Source organism: Notolepis coatsorum (assembly GCF_963971535.1).
Source record: "Notolepis coatsorum genome assembly, chromosome: 14".
Lineage (NCBI taxonomy): Eukaryota > Metazoa > Chordata > Actinopteri > Aulopiformes > Paralepididae > Notolepis > Notolepis coatsorum.
Genome location: NC_140178.1, coordinates 59,769,373 through 59,785,914, shown reverse-complemented (window position 1 = coordinate 59,785,914; position 16,542 = coordinate 59,769,373). Strand labels below are relative to the sequence as shown.

The 16,542-nt window shown below is 47.1% G+C and overlaps 1 protein-coding gene across 3 annotated transcripts in view; it reads left to right on the top strand.

The window, feature by feature from the left end:
* trpm4a (transient receptor potential cation channel, subfamily M, member 4a) overlaps nucleotides 1-16,542 on the top strand; it is a 249,351-nt gene that overhangs the window by 100,005 nt on the left and 132,804 nt on the right. For all 3 annotated transcript variants that reach the window (XM_084329502.1, XM_084329501.1, XM_084329500.1), the window contains 3 exons: nucleotides 5,027-5,207; nucleotides 6,002-6,171; nucleotides 11,312-11,489. In XM_084329502.1, coding sequence (XP_084185628.1) covers nucleotides 5,027-5,207; nucleotides 6,002-6,171; nucleotides 11,312-11,489 — 529 coding nt within the window. The remainder of the gene's footprint in view (nucleotides 1-5,026; nucleotides 5,208-6,001; nucleotides 6,172-11,311; nucleotides 11,490-16,542) is intronic.

The following is a 16,542-nucleotide window of genomic DNA, read 5'->3' as shown; positions in this document are numbered from 1 at the left end:
TATAGTGTTATATATTACATACACCGTGTGTATATATATACACATTACCGAATAAAGAAAATGTTAGTTAATAAATAGAGTATTGTCTCTCAAAGGCACCGTGTGCTCAATATCAAAAAAGGAAAACAAAATAACAGAGCTATTACTCTGTACGCAGGTTCAAACTCAAAGGCACCATGTGCTCAATATCAAAAAAGGAAATATAAATGAAAACCTATATCCAAAATGGCATTAATGATACAGCTAATTACAAATGAAATATCCTGTACAATAATACAATATACTAATATACCTAAGCCGGCATCTAATAAACAAAAACAAACAAACAAAAACCCCCGTTGCATGCCTGATTGATGGGAAACTCACAATCCCATTTAATCTTCAGCTCTAACGAGCCAAAGTACTCACGGTCCGGAGTCAGTGTTCAGGTGGGGGGAAAGGAGAAAGTGGAGATTGAGTGCGATGCAATGTGAAGTCCTGGTGCGCCTCCCACGCTGCCAGAGGAAGTCTGTACAGGCCTTGGTAGCACAGACTGCTATCTGGTTCCCGAAGTCTGTACAGGCCCTGGTAGCACAGACTGCTATCTGGCTCTCAAAGTCTGTACAGGCCCTGGTAGCACAGACCGCTTATCCTGTTCTCGAAGTCTGTACAGGCCCTGGTAGCACAGACCGCTTATCCTGTTCTCGAATGTAGTGGATTTCCGGGTTAGCTATCCGGGGCCTGCTACTGTTTACCTAGCTTAGCCAGCTAGCCTCAACACCCAGTCCAATGTGGAGCAACTGATTAGGCATGCCTATCTAACATGCACAATTCCCCGACGTCACATATAATGTTCAGCGTGTGTCCTAGGCCAGAACACTTGATAACACTATACTGGATACAACTTAGCAATGGTGTGTCAAACATTTGCACACTCTTCCACCTGCTTCTCTCACCCTCCCTCTCTCTTTCTGGGGCTCGAGAGCTCAATCACCACACCTGGTTAAACCCAGTCCCATCAACCCTGACCTTTTTCCTGATTGGCCAAGCCACAGTTCCCAGTTCACATAGACTGGAGTTCTACATATTACCCATACATGAAATAATGGTATATGTAGAACATATTACCCAGAGGTAAATAAGATATACAAAATACAAAATAATAACATATATTTATATAAGACAACAACTTGGTTTATATTAACAGGATAACCACTGGGTTAATATTACCAGGGTTAGTTAATATTACCAGGGTTACACAAGCCCAAGTACTCCACCTGTTGACTGGAAAGAGGTGTACTTTTCTTCCAGTTCACAGCAAAACCCATACTGGTGAGGAATTCCACCACCAGCCTGGTATGAGACCTGGCGATCTCCTCTGACCGGCTGAGGACCAGAATGTCGTCGAGGTAGAATAAGATTCGTATCCCCTGACGACGCAGAGGGCCCAGCGCGGTCTCCACGCACTTGGTGAATGTGCGAGGAGCCAGAGAGTAGCCGAACCGCTGCCTCTGGTACTTGTACGATATGCCCTGAAACAGGAAGCGTAGGAATTTCCTGTGAGGAGGGAAGATCGGGATGTGAAAATATGCATCCTTCAGGTCTATGGAGGTGAACCAGTCTCCCACTCGACAGCGCTTAACAGGTGTTTGACGGTCAACATTCTGAACTTTCTCGCCACAGTCGATTGAACGCGGACAGGTCCAGTATAGGTCTGACACCTCCCGATTTCTTGGGCACCAGAAAATACCGGGAGTAAACGCCACACATCGCGTCCTCCCTTGGGACCACGACGATGGCCTGCTTCGCCAACAGAGATTGGATCTCGTCGGCCAGAGCTGTCACTGCTGCGGACCCTGACAAAAGGGTCTGTACCAAACCCAAAAACGGAGGGTGGGGTTGTGTAAACTGTAACGCAAGCCCCTCCCTCAGCGTTCTCTCCATCCACCTCGACATATGGCACTCCTGTAACCATACGTGATGATAATCCCAAAGCGCACCCGCAGCCAACTGGTGCTGGTCCGCCAGGAACCGTAGATAGCCCGGTCCCTCCCGCTGTGTGTTGCCAACCCTGGACTCACCAACCGTGCGAGCAGGGTGTCTCGCGGAGCCGGGATATCGCACCCTGACTCTACCAACGAGGCAATCGCACCCAAGGGGGGACCCTGACAGAAAGGGCCGGCCTGATACGGGGACAGCGGCCATCACCCCTGGTGACATAGGCTCCCCCGCTGAGCATCTTCCCGGCATAGACTGCTGTGGACATGCAAGGTGTGTGGTCCCCACGCTGCCCGATAGGGTGAGTCCCTACACACCGTAGCCCTGTAGTGATATTACTACCACCCAAATCACGCGTGCCTGACTGAACACCGCCAGTCTTCTGGTCGGGGGAGGCACTAACGTAATACCCGGCCTGGCGAGGGCGGGGCTGGGGGAACCCACGCTGCGACCTCCTGGGCCTAGAGTTCCCCATCTGACAAAAATGTTTGATACAGGGAACCCTGCTCCGTCGACAGACACAACACCAGGCTCACCGAACACAGACGCAGGACGTGTGGTGTGGGAGCCGCTTGACAGCACAGCATTCTCATAGACAGACCCAGGCCTAGCTAGCAACTGGGTGTCAGCCCCTGTTTCCATGAGAAGCGAAATGTGGGGCCGCTTGCGCTTCACTGGAAGAACGCGGCCCGCAGCCAAAGGGGGCAAATCAGCCCTATGTCCCGTAGTGTAGTGGGGGGGAGTAACCGGAGAGCGTGCTAGACACAGCTAGATGGCGACGTTTTTTTAGGGCGTGTCCATCTAATGTAGCCGATCCCTCGGCCGCCGAGGCTGTCGGCCTTGTGATCACCTGTTTTCCTTGTGCCCAGGGTATCTCAGGCGGGGGAAACATGGCCGCTGGCCGGGGGCCTCGCCGCAGCCGCTGGCGAGGCCGTGCTCTCACCTCTGGCTGCGCGGTGTGGGGCGGTGTGGAGCCCAGGTCAAATACCGCCCGTGCCCCCGCGGACAGACCAAAAAGTCCATCTGCGGAGATGGGAGCCCTGAGGAGGGGAAGTCTCCTCTCCTCCTCAATGGGAGATTGCTCCAACCAAAGATGCCTGTGAACAAGCGTTGACAGCATCCTCGCCCTCCCTGCGGTTATAGCCTGTGGCTGGGTCAAAAGCTGTATAACCTCAAAAACTTGCGCGATGTGTTTGACGTCGGCTGGCCCTAAGGCCCCACTACCCGACACCATTTGGGACAGAAAAGCAGCCAATTGAGCAATGTTATTGGTTGGTGCTAAATTCCGTCCTCCGACGTCGGCTTCGGGGTGGGATACCGTTCAACCATGCCAGGGTAAAGGACCGATGCTACCTGCTCCTCTAAGCACGGCACACCTGTCCTGGGCCCTGTCGTCAGCCCATCCACCTGTGTAAAGGGTAAAAAAGCCTCAGCAAAACCCTCAACATTAGACACCGATTGACCTTCAGCAATGAAACGGTTAAGAGGAGGGAAGAGTGGTGACAGCCCCGGCGGGGCACATAGGAACGGCGCCCCAAGCATCTTAGCATTAGCATTAGCTGCGCACGCTACGATATTTGGAAAAACATCCAAAAGTGAGTCATGATGACCACGTTCATCCAAATATCCCGCCCCCCCGCGCCAATACATCACCTGGCTGTCTCACGAGACAACAAGCAGTATTACATATACCAATGCCAGCTAGTGCAGGCCCTACCTGGGCGCGACGCGGCTCGACTGCCAGCCGTCGCGCGAAGTCCCTTGGTCTGCTGTCATGCGACGAGGAAAAAGCAGGATAGGGCCGTCGTGCTGTCAGGACGTGCCGAGAAGGTTCCGGGGGCTGGCGAACTTCTGGCGAATTCCCAACATTGTGTAATTTCTCCTTCTGCTTCATAACAATCTCCAGTTCAGAAGTGCATCTGAGCTGCTTCCGCGTTGTAAACGAATGAGGAAGGGTGAGGCGTGACCACTTCCGGCGTAATATAGGGGACGCATGGGAGTGGCGTGGTCACGTGCAAGTGGGTGCATTTGTTTTGTTCCCCGGAGCACACTAGGTGCTGGAGATAATGGGTTATCTCAGAAGGCAGAGCGAGACGCGAGGCCAGTTGATATATAACCAAATTACATTATTAAATAACGCTGGTTATGGCTGAGACACCGCTCTGTCTCGTGCAAAATACCTTGACCAAGACAACGTCTACAGAATAATAACCCTGTTACCTCCTGTATTGTCTCTGTAGGCGTCTAAATACTTTAGTGCATCAAGATGTGCACTTACAATATTCCACTGTAAGACATACAGCTTTTAGTAATAGTATAACTGAGTGGATTTGAACCACAGGAGGCCGCACTTACCAGCTGAGCTAAAGGTACTGGTTGACTGAAACTGACTCCTCAGTAGTTTACAATAGTATTATGATCCAATGATGATGATGTCACCATATTTCACAGACGTTTTGAGGTAGTTAAACAATTACTTGACAATTAAGTCACATCACTATTTCAGTTGCTGGATACAAAACAAAATGTCCACCATTTTGTTACATTTACTCTATCAAATGATTTCCTGCATGACAGTAAAGTTCACTATTTGATATTATTGAAGTTATTGACCATCTTAAAGGGATAGTTCAAATTTTTGGACCCCTAGCCCTATTTCCTAGTTACCAATGATATTGTCCATTATCCGTGCAAACCATGCTGTTCTTCATACTAGCTCCACCTAGTTAGCCACAAACCAATACAAAGTCAATGGGGTTGAGCTCCTCTCTGCACAAGCTGACTGAAGCTCACTGAAATCTTCTCCACAGTTCACCTACAGTAGAGTTCAGTGAGCTTCAGTCAGCTTGTGCAGACAGGAGCTTGACCCCATTGACTTTCCCTTGGTCCCACACCCTAACCCTTTTATACACCAGTGCTATTTTAAATGGTATCACATCTGATTATAGAATTGGTTAAAAATAAATGTGACTACTCATAATGTATGAATTAGCCATACCACCGAGTTCACCATAAAGGCGCCTAACATATTCTTCTGTCCTCTGTCTAGTTTCTGCGCTTGTCGTGCGACACCCCGCCGCAGATCGTCTTCACGCTGATGACGGCCCACTGGGGTGTGCCCTCGCCCAACCTGGTGGTGTCTGTGGTGGGGGGTGAAGGTCGCGAGAAGGTGAAGACCTGGGTCAGAGACCTGCTGAGAAACGGACTGGTCCGGGCAGCGCAGAGCACAGGTGAGAACTAGGCGGAGCACAGGTGAGGACTAGATGGAGCACAGGTGAGGACTAGATGGAGCACAGGTGAGGACTAGATGGAGCACAGGTGAGGACTAGATGGAGCACAGGTGAGAACTAGGCGTAGCACAGGTGAGGACTAGATGGAGCACAGGTGAGGACTAGATGGAGCACAGGTGAGGACTAGATGGAGCACAGGTGAGGACTAGATGGAGCACAGGTGAGGACTAGATGGAGCACAGGTGAGGACTAGATGGAACACAGGTGAGGGCTAGATGGAGCACAGGTGAGGGCATTCCTTGGAAAGTGTTTATTACAGGGTGACTTTACCAGGGAACAAAACTGAATCCGAATCCAAAAACAGGTAATTTTGTTGGTTATACAGATACAGATACAGATAATGATGTCTCCGCACACCCCTACTTCATTGTGTGTTAACTACTATTCTATCTCTTTTTCTGCCCCACTCTGTCCCTCTCCTTTCTCTTTCCTCTTTTCTCCCTCTATCTCTCTGTGTCTGTCCCTCTATTTTCTTCATCTACCTCTCTCTCATTCTATGTTCCTCTTTTCTCCCTCTGTCTGTCACTCTTTTCTACCTCTCACTCTCTCTCTGTCTGTCACTCTTTTTTTCACCTCTCCCCTCTCTCTCCCTTACCCCTCTCTTTTCTCCCTCTGCCCCTCTCCTCTCTCTCTCTGTCACTCTTTTTTCCCTCTCCCCTCTATCTCCCTTACTCTCTCTTTTCTCCCACTCTCTCTCTCTGTACCCTCTCCCTCGCCATCCTCTCCTACTGTAGGTGCGTGGATCTTGACCGGAGGTCTGAGGGAGGGTGTGAGCCGCTGTGTGGGTGAGGCAGTGAGGGACCACGGTGCGGCAGCCTCCTCCCTCTCCCAGAAAAAAGTGGTGGCCGTGGGGGTGGCTCCCTGGGGGCTGGTGCACAACCGCCAGCAGCTTGTCAACACGCAGGTATGTCCCCACCTGTACGTCCCCACCTGTACGTCCCCACCTGTATGTCCCCACCTGTAAGTCCCCACCTGTACGTCCCCACCTGTACGTCCCCACCTGTAAGTCCCCACCTGTATGTCCCCACCTGTATGTCCCCACCTGTAAGTCCCCACCTGTATGTCCCACCTGTATGTCCCCACCTGTATGTCCCCACCTGTATGTCCCCACCTGTAAGTCCCCACCTGTATGTCCCACCTGTATGTCCCCACCTGTACGTCCCCACCTGTATGTCCCCACCTGTACGTCCCCACCTGTATGTCCCCACCTGTAAGTCCCCACCTGTACGTCCCCACCTGTACGTCCCCACCTGTACGTCCCCACCTGTATGTCCCCACCTGTATGTCCCCACCTGTACGTCCCCACCTGTATGTCCCCACCTGTAAGTCCCCACCTGTACGTCCCCACCTGTACGTCCCCACCTGTAAGTCCCCACCTGTATGTCCCCACCTGTATGTCCCCACCTGTAAGTCCCCACCTGTATGTCCCACCTGTATGTCCCCACCTGTACGTCCCCACCTGTACGTCCCCACCTGTATGTCCCCACCTGTAAGTCCCCACCTGTATATCCCCACATGTAAGTCCCCACCTGTATGTCCCCACCTATACATCCCCACCTGTACGTCCCCACCTGTATGTCCCCCCCTGTATGTCCCCACCTGTATGTCCCCACCTGTACATCCCCACCTGTATGTCCCACCTGTATGTCCCCACCTGTACGTCCCCACCTGTATGTCCCCACCTGTATGTCCCCACCTGTAAGTCCCCACCTGTATATCCCCACCTGTAAGTCCCCACCTGTATGTCCCCACCTATACATCCCCACCTGTACGTCCCCACCTGTATGTCCCCACCTGTATGTCCCCACCTGTATGTCCCCACCTATACATCCCCACCTGTAAGTCCCCACCTGTACGTCCCCACCTGTATGTCCCCACCTGTATGTCCCCACCTGTATGTCCCCACCTATACATCCCCACCTGTAAGTCCCCACCAGTACGTCCCCACCTGTATGTCCCCACCTGTACGTCCCCACCTGTATGTCCCCACCTGTATGTCCCCACCTGTATGTCCCCACCTATACATCCCCACCTGTACGTCCCCACCTGTATGTCCCACCTGTATGTCCCCACATGTACGTCCCCACCTGTATGTCCCACCTGTATGTCCCCACATGTACGTCCCCACCTGTATGTCCCACCTGTATGTCCCCACTTGTACGTCCCCACCTGTATGTCCCCACCTATTTTATTTGATACTGATCATGATGTCTGCTTACATACGTGAAATCACAGGTTATGTAATCCAGTTGAAGTCTCGTTGAACTGTGTCTAAACCAAAACATTTTCACATGACATTTCCTGAAATATTTCACATCAGATTTTGATATATTCACACAACATAATTTTTTTATCATAATATCTCAATATCATGATTTCATTCCGATATGATCCCATTGAAAGATGATAAATGATCATATTGAATTATCTCCCAGCCCTACCCGCCCAAATACAGAGATGATCAATGATATGGCAGCAAAGCCCATTGTGGAATGTGGGCTTTAAAGGACCATACCAGTCTTTTTGACATGTGGGTTCCAAGATTTCTGAGATTTCAGAAAAACCTTAGTTATTTGAATTTAAATAAATGTATTATTTTATAAATGTAACCCCTTATGCTGAGGGCACATTTAGCATAAAACGCCTGACGATTGCATACCCAAAGTAATTTGTGATTTCTTATTTGAACCGCTTATAGCAGCACATGCATGAGTCTGGTCTCTTTTGAAAGGAAACATTCTCAACTTTCTTCCACAACAGGAGAATAATCACTCGTGAGTGCTAATGTAATAGAGTTAGAGGTTTGAACACACTGAAATAAAAGTTTTGGTTACTCATGTTTTGTTTACTTGTTGCCAGATGCCTGTTTTTGAATGCCAGCTGAGAGGTAGGAGCTGGAAAACATAACGGTTCCATAGCCTGAAGTCTTATCTAGTACAGGTCCAACGTTTATAACAATCCCACGGAAAGTTTGTGTTTTACAGATGTTTTTGTAATCCTTGTATCTGTAATAATGCATCCAAAATGGCCGACCGCTCATTCATTTGGACGGGCGAGTGAGGAATTCTCAAAACAAACAACTTATTTGTCTTCTTCTGTCCCTTTACCGTAGGGATCATCCCTCACATAAGATACCATTAGCTGCTCCAGAATTTCATTGGCTACACAAACAGTCAATAATTTTCACCGTCAGAGGTGACGGTTCCATTCAGGACCAGCCGAATCCGACGCTTGTCAGAATATTTGTCTGAATATTTTCTGCCGTTTCACCACTGTCATAGGCTTTTATTGTATATGGAAATGTGTCTTTTCCCCTGAGAAGATTCTCTATTGTGCCTTAGTATGGTGTCTAAAGAGGAAGAAGAGGAATTCTTCCTCAGATACTGTATTATATCACAATGACAAAACATTTAAGAAATCAAGTTACATGTAAGATGCTAGTATTATGTGGTATTTAAGACACATTTTCAGATACACTGGAAGCCAATGACAGTTGCGAATCTTCTGAAAAAAATTACCCACATGTCAGAAAGATGGGTATGGTCCTTTAAGACCTTTTGGTCTGGCCGGTTTGGCCTGGAGAGGTGTTCACTTTAGGTCTGTTTACTGTATAAAAGGAAGCCCTTTCATAAAAGCGTTGATTCTGTTGGCTAATCCATAGGGGAATGCCATCCCTATGAAGAATTCCAACATGTTATTTCCATGGCCTAGGAAAGTTCAATCAACAAATGTGAACACAAGCTACTCTCTCCTGAAGCCAGAAACCACAGAAGTAAGACTCAAACCTGTGATGTCAGGTATAGATCAGGTATAAAGTCTGGAGCTGCTCCAGAGGAGATTTAAGATGGTGCTACGATAGGTTCAATGTATAGGCCAATACCTAATATTGTTGAAATAGTCTGACCCAGAGCCTAGCTGGTATGGTCTGGTTGTTTGTATCAGAGGGACAGTCTCATTTCAATTCAGTCAGTGCAAAAATAAGAAAGGAGATTCAAAGCTTTTTCGACAGCATTTTTTACAACTTCAAAACTTCTTATGGCCACCTGCTATCAGAAGATCTCATTAGCCTCTTTTGCACATGAATTCTGGACAATGCGCTGGGAATCAGGTGCAGGCGTTGCCCTTTCACACGTGTAGCACACACCATGCAATTATTGGTGGCAGATTGAAATACTGCACTTGGTTAGGCAAGGGGTGGTGCCTAGGCAGAGCATGACGCAGAAAGGGAAAAGTAGCCTACCTCTATCGCCCGTGTATAGAAGATCATCATTTTTTATATTTATTTAACTGACATGTAACTCGACATCTTGCAAATGAGGGCAACCTCAACTTTTTTGAGTTAAAGATTTTAATTATAATTTTTTTTATGAATAGCTTTCATTTGACTATTAGCGGGAAAAGGCCATCTGAACACAACATCATTAGAACATATTTTGTCTACATTCATCAATACGCTCACTCGCTCTCTGTGTGAATTCTGCGAACGATGATCTGCTTGTGTTCTGACACAGGCTCAGTTTGTCATTACGCAGATTTAGGATTTGGGTGCTGGGAGAGTAAACTCGGTGCTGAATAATAGATCTCTCATAGGTGACATATTTTCTCGCTTCTCCTGAGTCTTTGCTGCACCTATGGACTATTAATAGATTGCTCCTAGCTTCATCTGTGGTTCATGCAGCTGTGGTCCCGTGAACAAAGCCTTCTAATATACATTCCTCTCTCTGATAAGGCAGGAGATTTTGAAATGTAAGCGGCAGTCTAAAAAAAGAGAAATCCCTAGCAAAAACGAGTGTAGCATTGCAGAACAGGTCACCCGATGTCACCAGCATCAGTGCATTCTCTGCAACATCGGGTCATTTAGGGTTAGCAATTTGGATTTTAATTTGGAACATTCTCACATTCTTCATTTCTCCCAAAATCTCATACCCCACCTTTTAAGTGTAGTTGTTTTGACTTGGGTTTGTTAGTATAGTTAGAGTATAGGAGAAGTTAATGCTGAAGATACTCAAGATCACGTCATAAGGGTATAATGTAATATAATGGAACATGAGTTCAGTCATCTGTTCATGGTTATAGTGCCTGCAGTAAGAATCACACTCAACAGAAAGACATGTGGAAAGATTTAGCATAGTTTGTAAGTTATGCAATCATGCTCTCACCGTTATGGTTCATTCAGATCCAATCAGACAAGTTTCCCTTTCTCTTGAATGGGGGTAGTGGTGTTGGGTTGTCCGTTGCCCAAAAACGGAGCAGCGTTTTGTGAGAAAGTAGAACTCAAGTCAACTTTTGCCGGACGCAAGCCCTCCCCACGCTGCGGTGGCCAATCGATCACAGCGGAAGGTGAGGGATTGGGGGGGGGGGGTAAAATGCTCACACCATACACGGTCAGGTGGCGTAGCGGAGATTGTGCTCGTCACCAATGCAAGAGGCTGCGGTCTCGACTCCCGGAGAGTCAGCATTGCCTTGGCTTGGGCTGATCGCTATACTAACTCGTTTGGCTGAGTTAGGGGGAGGGAAGCCGTGGGTGGGTCCTGGGCGTTGTGGACAGCGACCCCTACAGTTCGGTCGGGGCGCCTGCACAGCGAGGGTAGGATCTGGAGAAAGGTAGTGTGACCTTCCACACGTTACACTCTCCCGGTGAGAATCTGCGCTGCCAGGCTGGCTGCCGGCTGGCTGCACATGTGTCGGAGGAAAGCATGTGACAGTCTCCGGCCTCCCGGACCACCAGTAGGGGGGAGTGCGCAACAACCAGGAAGGGGGTTGGGAATTGGCATAACGACTAACAGTGGGATGGGAGAAAAATCGGAAAAATTAGGGGGAAAAAGATAATTAAAAAAAATGCTCACACCATGATGTCACACAAGGTATTGTATTGACTGATTCTATCTGAATGTAGCCCTAATATGAACCCCCCTCCCCCCCCCCCCCCCCCCCCACACACACACACACACTCATGTTACGAGTGTCATTCTCTCCGTTTTCTCACACTCCTCCTTTAACCCCCCTACTGTCTCTCTGCCCCTCCCCCCACCTATCTCTTTCAGGGTAGTTTCCCTGCCCGCTACTATGTCCAGAACACGACCCGGGACTCCTGTTGCCTGGACAACAACTCCCAGGCCTTCCTACTGGTGGATGACGGCAGTATTGGTCGGCGGGGCGGGGAGGAGGCATTCCGTGCCAGGCTGGAGGACTACATTTCCCACCAGCGCACAGGCATCTGGGGTAAGACTGCTGCATCCTATGTGTGGCGTCATATTGGAGTGGATATGTTTCCGACCCTGGAAGTAGCACAGTGAACAGGCTGCTGACGACTTGGATAAACAATGTGGGGAAAGTCAGGGGAGATCTTTGATGCACGAGGTGCCAAGTTGTGGCGTTATGACCTATGACCAGAGCCGCCATTGGCTACTTGATGTGAAATAATTTGACGAGATTATTCATGGAGTGGACAACAGAGTTTTTGATTAAGGAAAAGAGTTTAGGTTTTCAGTTGGGGACATAATTTGCAGTTGAAAAAAGGTAATAAATTGCAACATATTGCAATATGGCGATATTATAATATGGTGATATCATATTGTGGGGCCTCTGGCAATTCCCACCCCTAGTCAATACCCACAGATGTACATGGATGTGCTGTGAATGTGGATTTCGGAAGACAAGCATGCACGTACACATATTCCTCCACAGGTTCAATCTCCCTCAACAGGCAGTCTTGTCTTTTTCATATTCACGTTGGGTCATATTCATGTTTCATATGCTTTGATCCATTCAGCATCTTTAGAGGAAACATTAAAAATAACTGCTGATGCCAGTCTGCTGTCGCTCAGACATTTTAGTAAACAAACCAAGCCTCTCTTAACTCTTTGGACGCCACGCAGTTGAGCATGCAGACGCTCTAAAAGATAGGAATAAGTGTTTGCAGGGCTATAACTATATTCTATATTATAGCTATGGATACAATACTATGGCCCATTTGACATCGACTATCTATCGTTCAATATGTGTTAAAGAAATAATTTTTTCATCAATACATTCCCGTTTTATACCGAGGTGAATATGAGTATAGTTTTAGAGTAATCCTGTCTAATCCCAGAAAACGACGCTATGCAGCAATACGTGCATTTCACTAAAAACATTGTCGTTTCTTGCCTGTACACGCTACTATTTCTAAATCAAATCTATATTATCGGTATTATGTTTCACCATGAATGCAAGAAAGGGTGGGGGGGGTGTAGTTTTTTGATGCTTTGATCGTCACCAACGGCACACGTTGTGGAGTAACATTACACACATGTTGTGATCGAAGTGAAGTCATGGTTGGATCACAGCAGGATTGATACCATAGGCCTTACCTTCACTAGGATGTACCCCAAAAAGAATATTCCAATTATCTGATCTCGAGTCCCAGTATTGGTGTCGATTGTGTCGCCAACATAATCCACCACACATCATGCAATGGGAGCATTTCACGTTTCTCAATCCGATCGGGACAACTGCTCCAATTGCCCCGACAAAGAAAAATCCGACCGGAGACTTTTGATCGACGCACAGGCCAAGATATAATGTCTCAAAGGGTGCTCGATACTGCGGCCGGTATTGCACTTTGGCATTCTCAGGATGATTCCCCATGTTAACCCTGAGTCTGTGTGCCTGTAATGAATGGAAATATCGAATAAAAGAAATAACGATGAAAACCCGACTGAACGGTTGGCGAGTTAACCCGACTTTACTCGGGCCTGGCGCTGATTGAGTTAAAGGTGCTATATCCTACCTTGAGGGGAGAGAACATAATGGTGGAGGTAAACGGTACTCTATCCCCCCCCTCACAGTGAGCTGTGGTGTGCCACAAGGAAGTATACTAAGACCGCTACTGTTCCTAATTTATGCAAATGACATTTCGTCAGCTTGTGACTGCAACTTGTTCCTGTTTGCGGACGACTCAGCCCTGCTCGTCTCTGACAAGAACAAGTTACAGGTTGAAAAAACCCTCAGCTCGGAATTAGGCAAAATCTGCATATGGCTCGCTGATAACAAACCAGTGGCGGCTGCTGACCAAATTTTTTAGTGAAGCACAAATTATTATATTATATGTTAAATTATATTTTTAAAACATCCCCCAATGTGTGTGGCAGTGGTGGCTGTGAGTTAAAAATATTGGAGAGGACGGGAGAGATACATTTTTTTTTATAAAGAAGTACAGACACACAGTGTGGTTATGAAGACAGCAGACAGACACTACAGTTAAAGACAACAGGCACTAGTAATAAATACCTTGGAGTAACTCTTGACACACACGCCTCACTTACAAACATCACAAGAGAGGAGGAGGAGGAGGAGGGGGGAGGAGGAGGAGAGGGAGAGGAGGAGAGGGGAGGAGGAGAGAGGAGAGGGAGAGGAGAGGAGGGGAGAGGAAGAGGAGGAGGAGAGGAGATGTTGTACAGAACGCATCACCAGATCAATCTCAGATGCACATCACTCAGCACTATATAGAACTGAACGACACACACACGCGTGCACACACACACACACACACACACACACACACACACACACACACACACACACACACACACACACACACACACACACACACACACACACACACACACACACACACACACACACACACACACACACACACACACACACACACACACACACACACACACACACACACACACACACACACACACACACACACACACACACAGAGGCCAGGCCACAGCGGACCAAAATAAATCGCTTGTTACCCACAGAAAGGCAGAAAGCATACCAACGCAGTGAACGCATGCAGTAAAATATAGCCAATTAATTCATAATCAACACAGACCCGCCGCGCCCCACACAGCTACTAAATATACCAAAAAAAAAGAATTTCACTCACCATTGACGACGTTACAGGAAATAGTGTCCCTCGTAAATAGACTCCCTCCCATCTGATCACTTGTAAATTAAATCCATCCTTCGATATTTTCTGATGAAAAAGGTCTCCATTCGTCTTCCCCAGCCAGCCCACTCAGAGCGAGACTAAGTCGGCCCGTCTGACCTGGTAGTCCGATAACCTTGGTCGTGGGGGTCTATCTTGGTAGGTTTCAATGCAACTTCCGGTTCTCCCTGGCCACAGGTAAACACATGTTTCGCGAATCCTCCCCCAAACTCCTTATACTATCTCCGATTACTGGAGATCACTGGTGATGACATCATCACAGTCACGCTGCGGTCCTAATGTTGGCGCAAAGTTTAATTTAGCCTACTGTGTTGTTACAGCTGTACTGTATTGTACCCATTCTGCAATCTGTTAATAACATTTTCAATCAATCAATCAATCAAACAGCCGGAGAACTTGATGACATCATCACAGTCACGGAGCTCTTCTCTGGTTTTAGTGTCAGAACATTGAGGGCTGTCAATCATTCAATCCCCGTTCGCGAGTGGCGTGCGCAAAAATGCACGGGCAGGGCTTAGATGACTCAAATAGCCTATTTTGATTGGATAATAATCAACTAAGATCAACCCGTGCACTATAAGTTGCACTATAGTGATTGACAGCTCGCCATTACTGCAGTTATGTGATGAGCAGGCCTGATCAGAGAGCTCAGAGCTGTCACTTGGCCATTTTTGAAGAAAAAAAAAATTCACTGGCATTTTTTTTACAGAGGAAAACATTTCCAATTTTTTTTTTTTAAATAATAATAATAATAAAAAAAAATATATATCTGTAAATTAATAATAATTATGAGTGAATTTCTGCCTCAGGTGTTGTCATTGAATAACCTCCACTGTAACAAACTATCATTACACATGGGCAAAACAGAGTCCATTCTCTTCGGTTCAAATAACAAACTCAGCAAGACCGACGGCTTCTCAGTTACAGTGGGTGACAATATTGTCACAAGGAAAGATGAAATTACCTACCTGGGTTCCATCCTAGAGGCTAATCTTTCCTATGACAAAATGGCATCCAATGTAATAAAAAAAGTCAACCAACAAACTCGATTCTTGTACCGGATCTCCTCTCTGGTAAACAAGAATACCCTGAAGACTCTGGCAGGAGCACTCATTCAAGGGTACTACGACTATGCTTGCACCTCATGGTACCAAAGCACCTCAAAGGCGCTAAAAACTAAATTAAAAACATCTTAAAACTAACTGGTCAGACTACTGCTTGACCTTACTCCTAGAACCCACCTCACCCCTGCCCACTTTGACAACGTAGGATGGCTTAGTGTAGACGACAGAGTACAGCAACTTGCAATGGGCCTGGTCTACAAGATACACTACATGACCAAGGTACCCATGTACATGTCAAAATACTTCCCAAAGGTCAGTGAATACCACGATCACAACACCAGAGGGAGCTCCACAAATCATGTTAAACCCAGATTCGGCTCAAACAAGGGACTAAACACGTTTCGCAATTATGCCACATCAATGTGGAATGCCCTACCCAAAGCTGTAAAGGAATGTGAATCACTACCCACTTTCAAAACCACTCTCAAAGAACACCTACGGGAGACTGCAATTCGAAATTGGCCCCCGTAAATGTCCTAACCCAACCCCCTCCAATGTACAGTAAATGACCCCCCCACCCCTCCTACCCAACCACCCCCCACCCCCACCCCACCCACCCAACCACCTCCAATGTACAGTCCCCCCCCCCCCACCCACCCAACCCCACCCCACCTACCCAACCTCCTCCAATGTACAGTTTCTACGTCAAATGTATATACTCTCTTTTCTGGACTCTTTTTGTATCACAAACAGTACTGTATTTGCAAATCTGGTATGTCATAAATGTATAGATGTAGCAGTACTGTCGATCTGTATGTCGTGTGTGTCATATATGTTATGATGAATTGAAAATGGGGGACCCTGACGAAAGTCTTTCTCTGGTCTGCATCCCCTTAACAATTGTATGTATTGAGCTGTACTGTACTGTACCCATTCTGCAATCTGTTAATACAGTTTTCAATCAATCAATCAATCAATCAATTAATCAGACAACATTTTCATGCCGACTAATCATTGAAAAAAATATATTATAGATCCACAGAGCTTTTAGAAAAGTGCAGAATAAAAGTATAGCTTTTCCCCAAAGATATAATTTTAAAGAATTTTGGCGGGTCCAAAATGAATGTTGTTTACATGTTGCATGCATGTATCCCTTCCCTACTTCCTCTCATTGGATAAACGTGCTGCTAGTTTGAGACATGCCGACACTCTAGTGGGACATCTAGTGGTTCAATGTCATCTATAGCACCTTCTTATAGCTAGT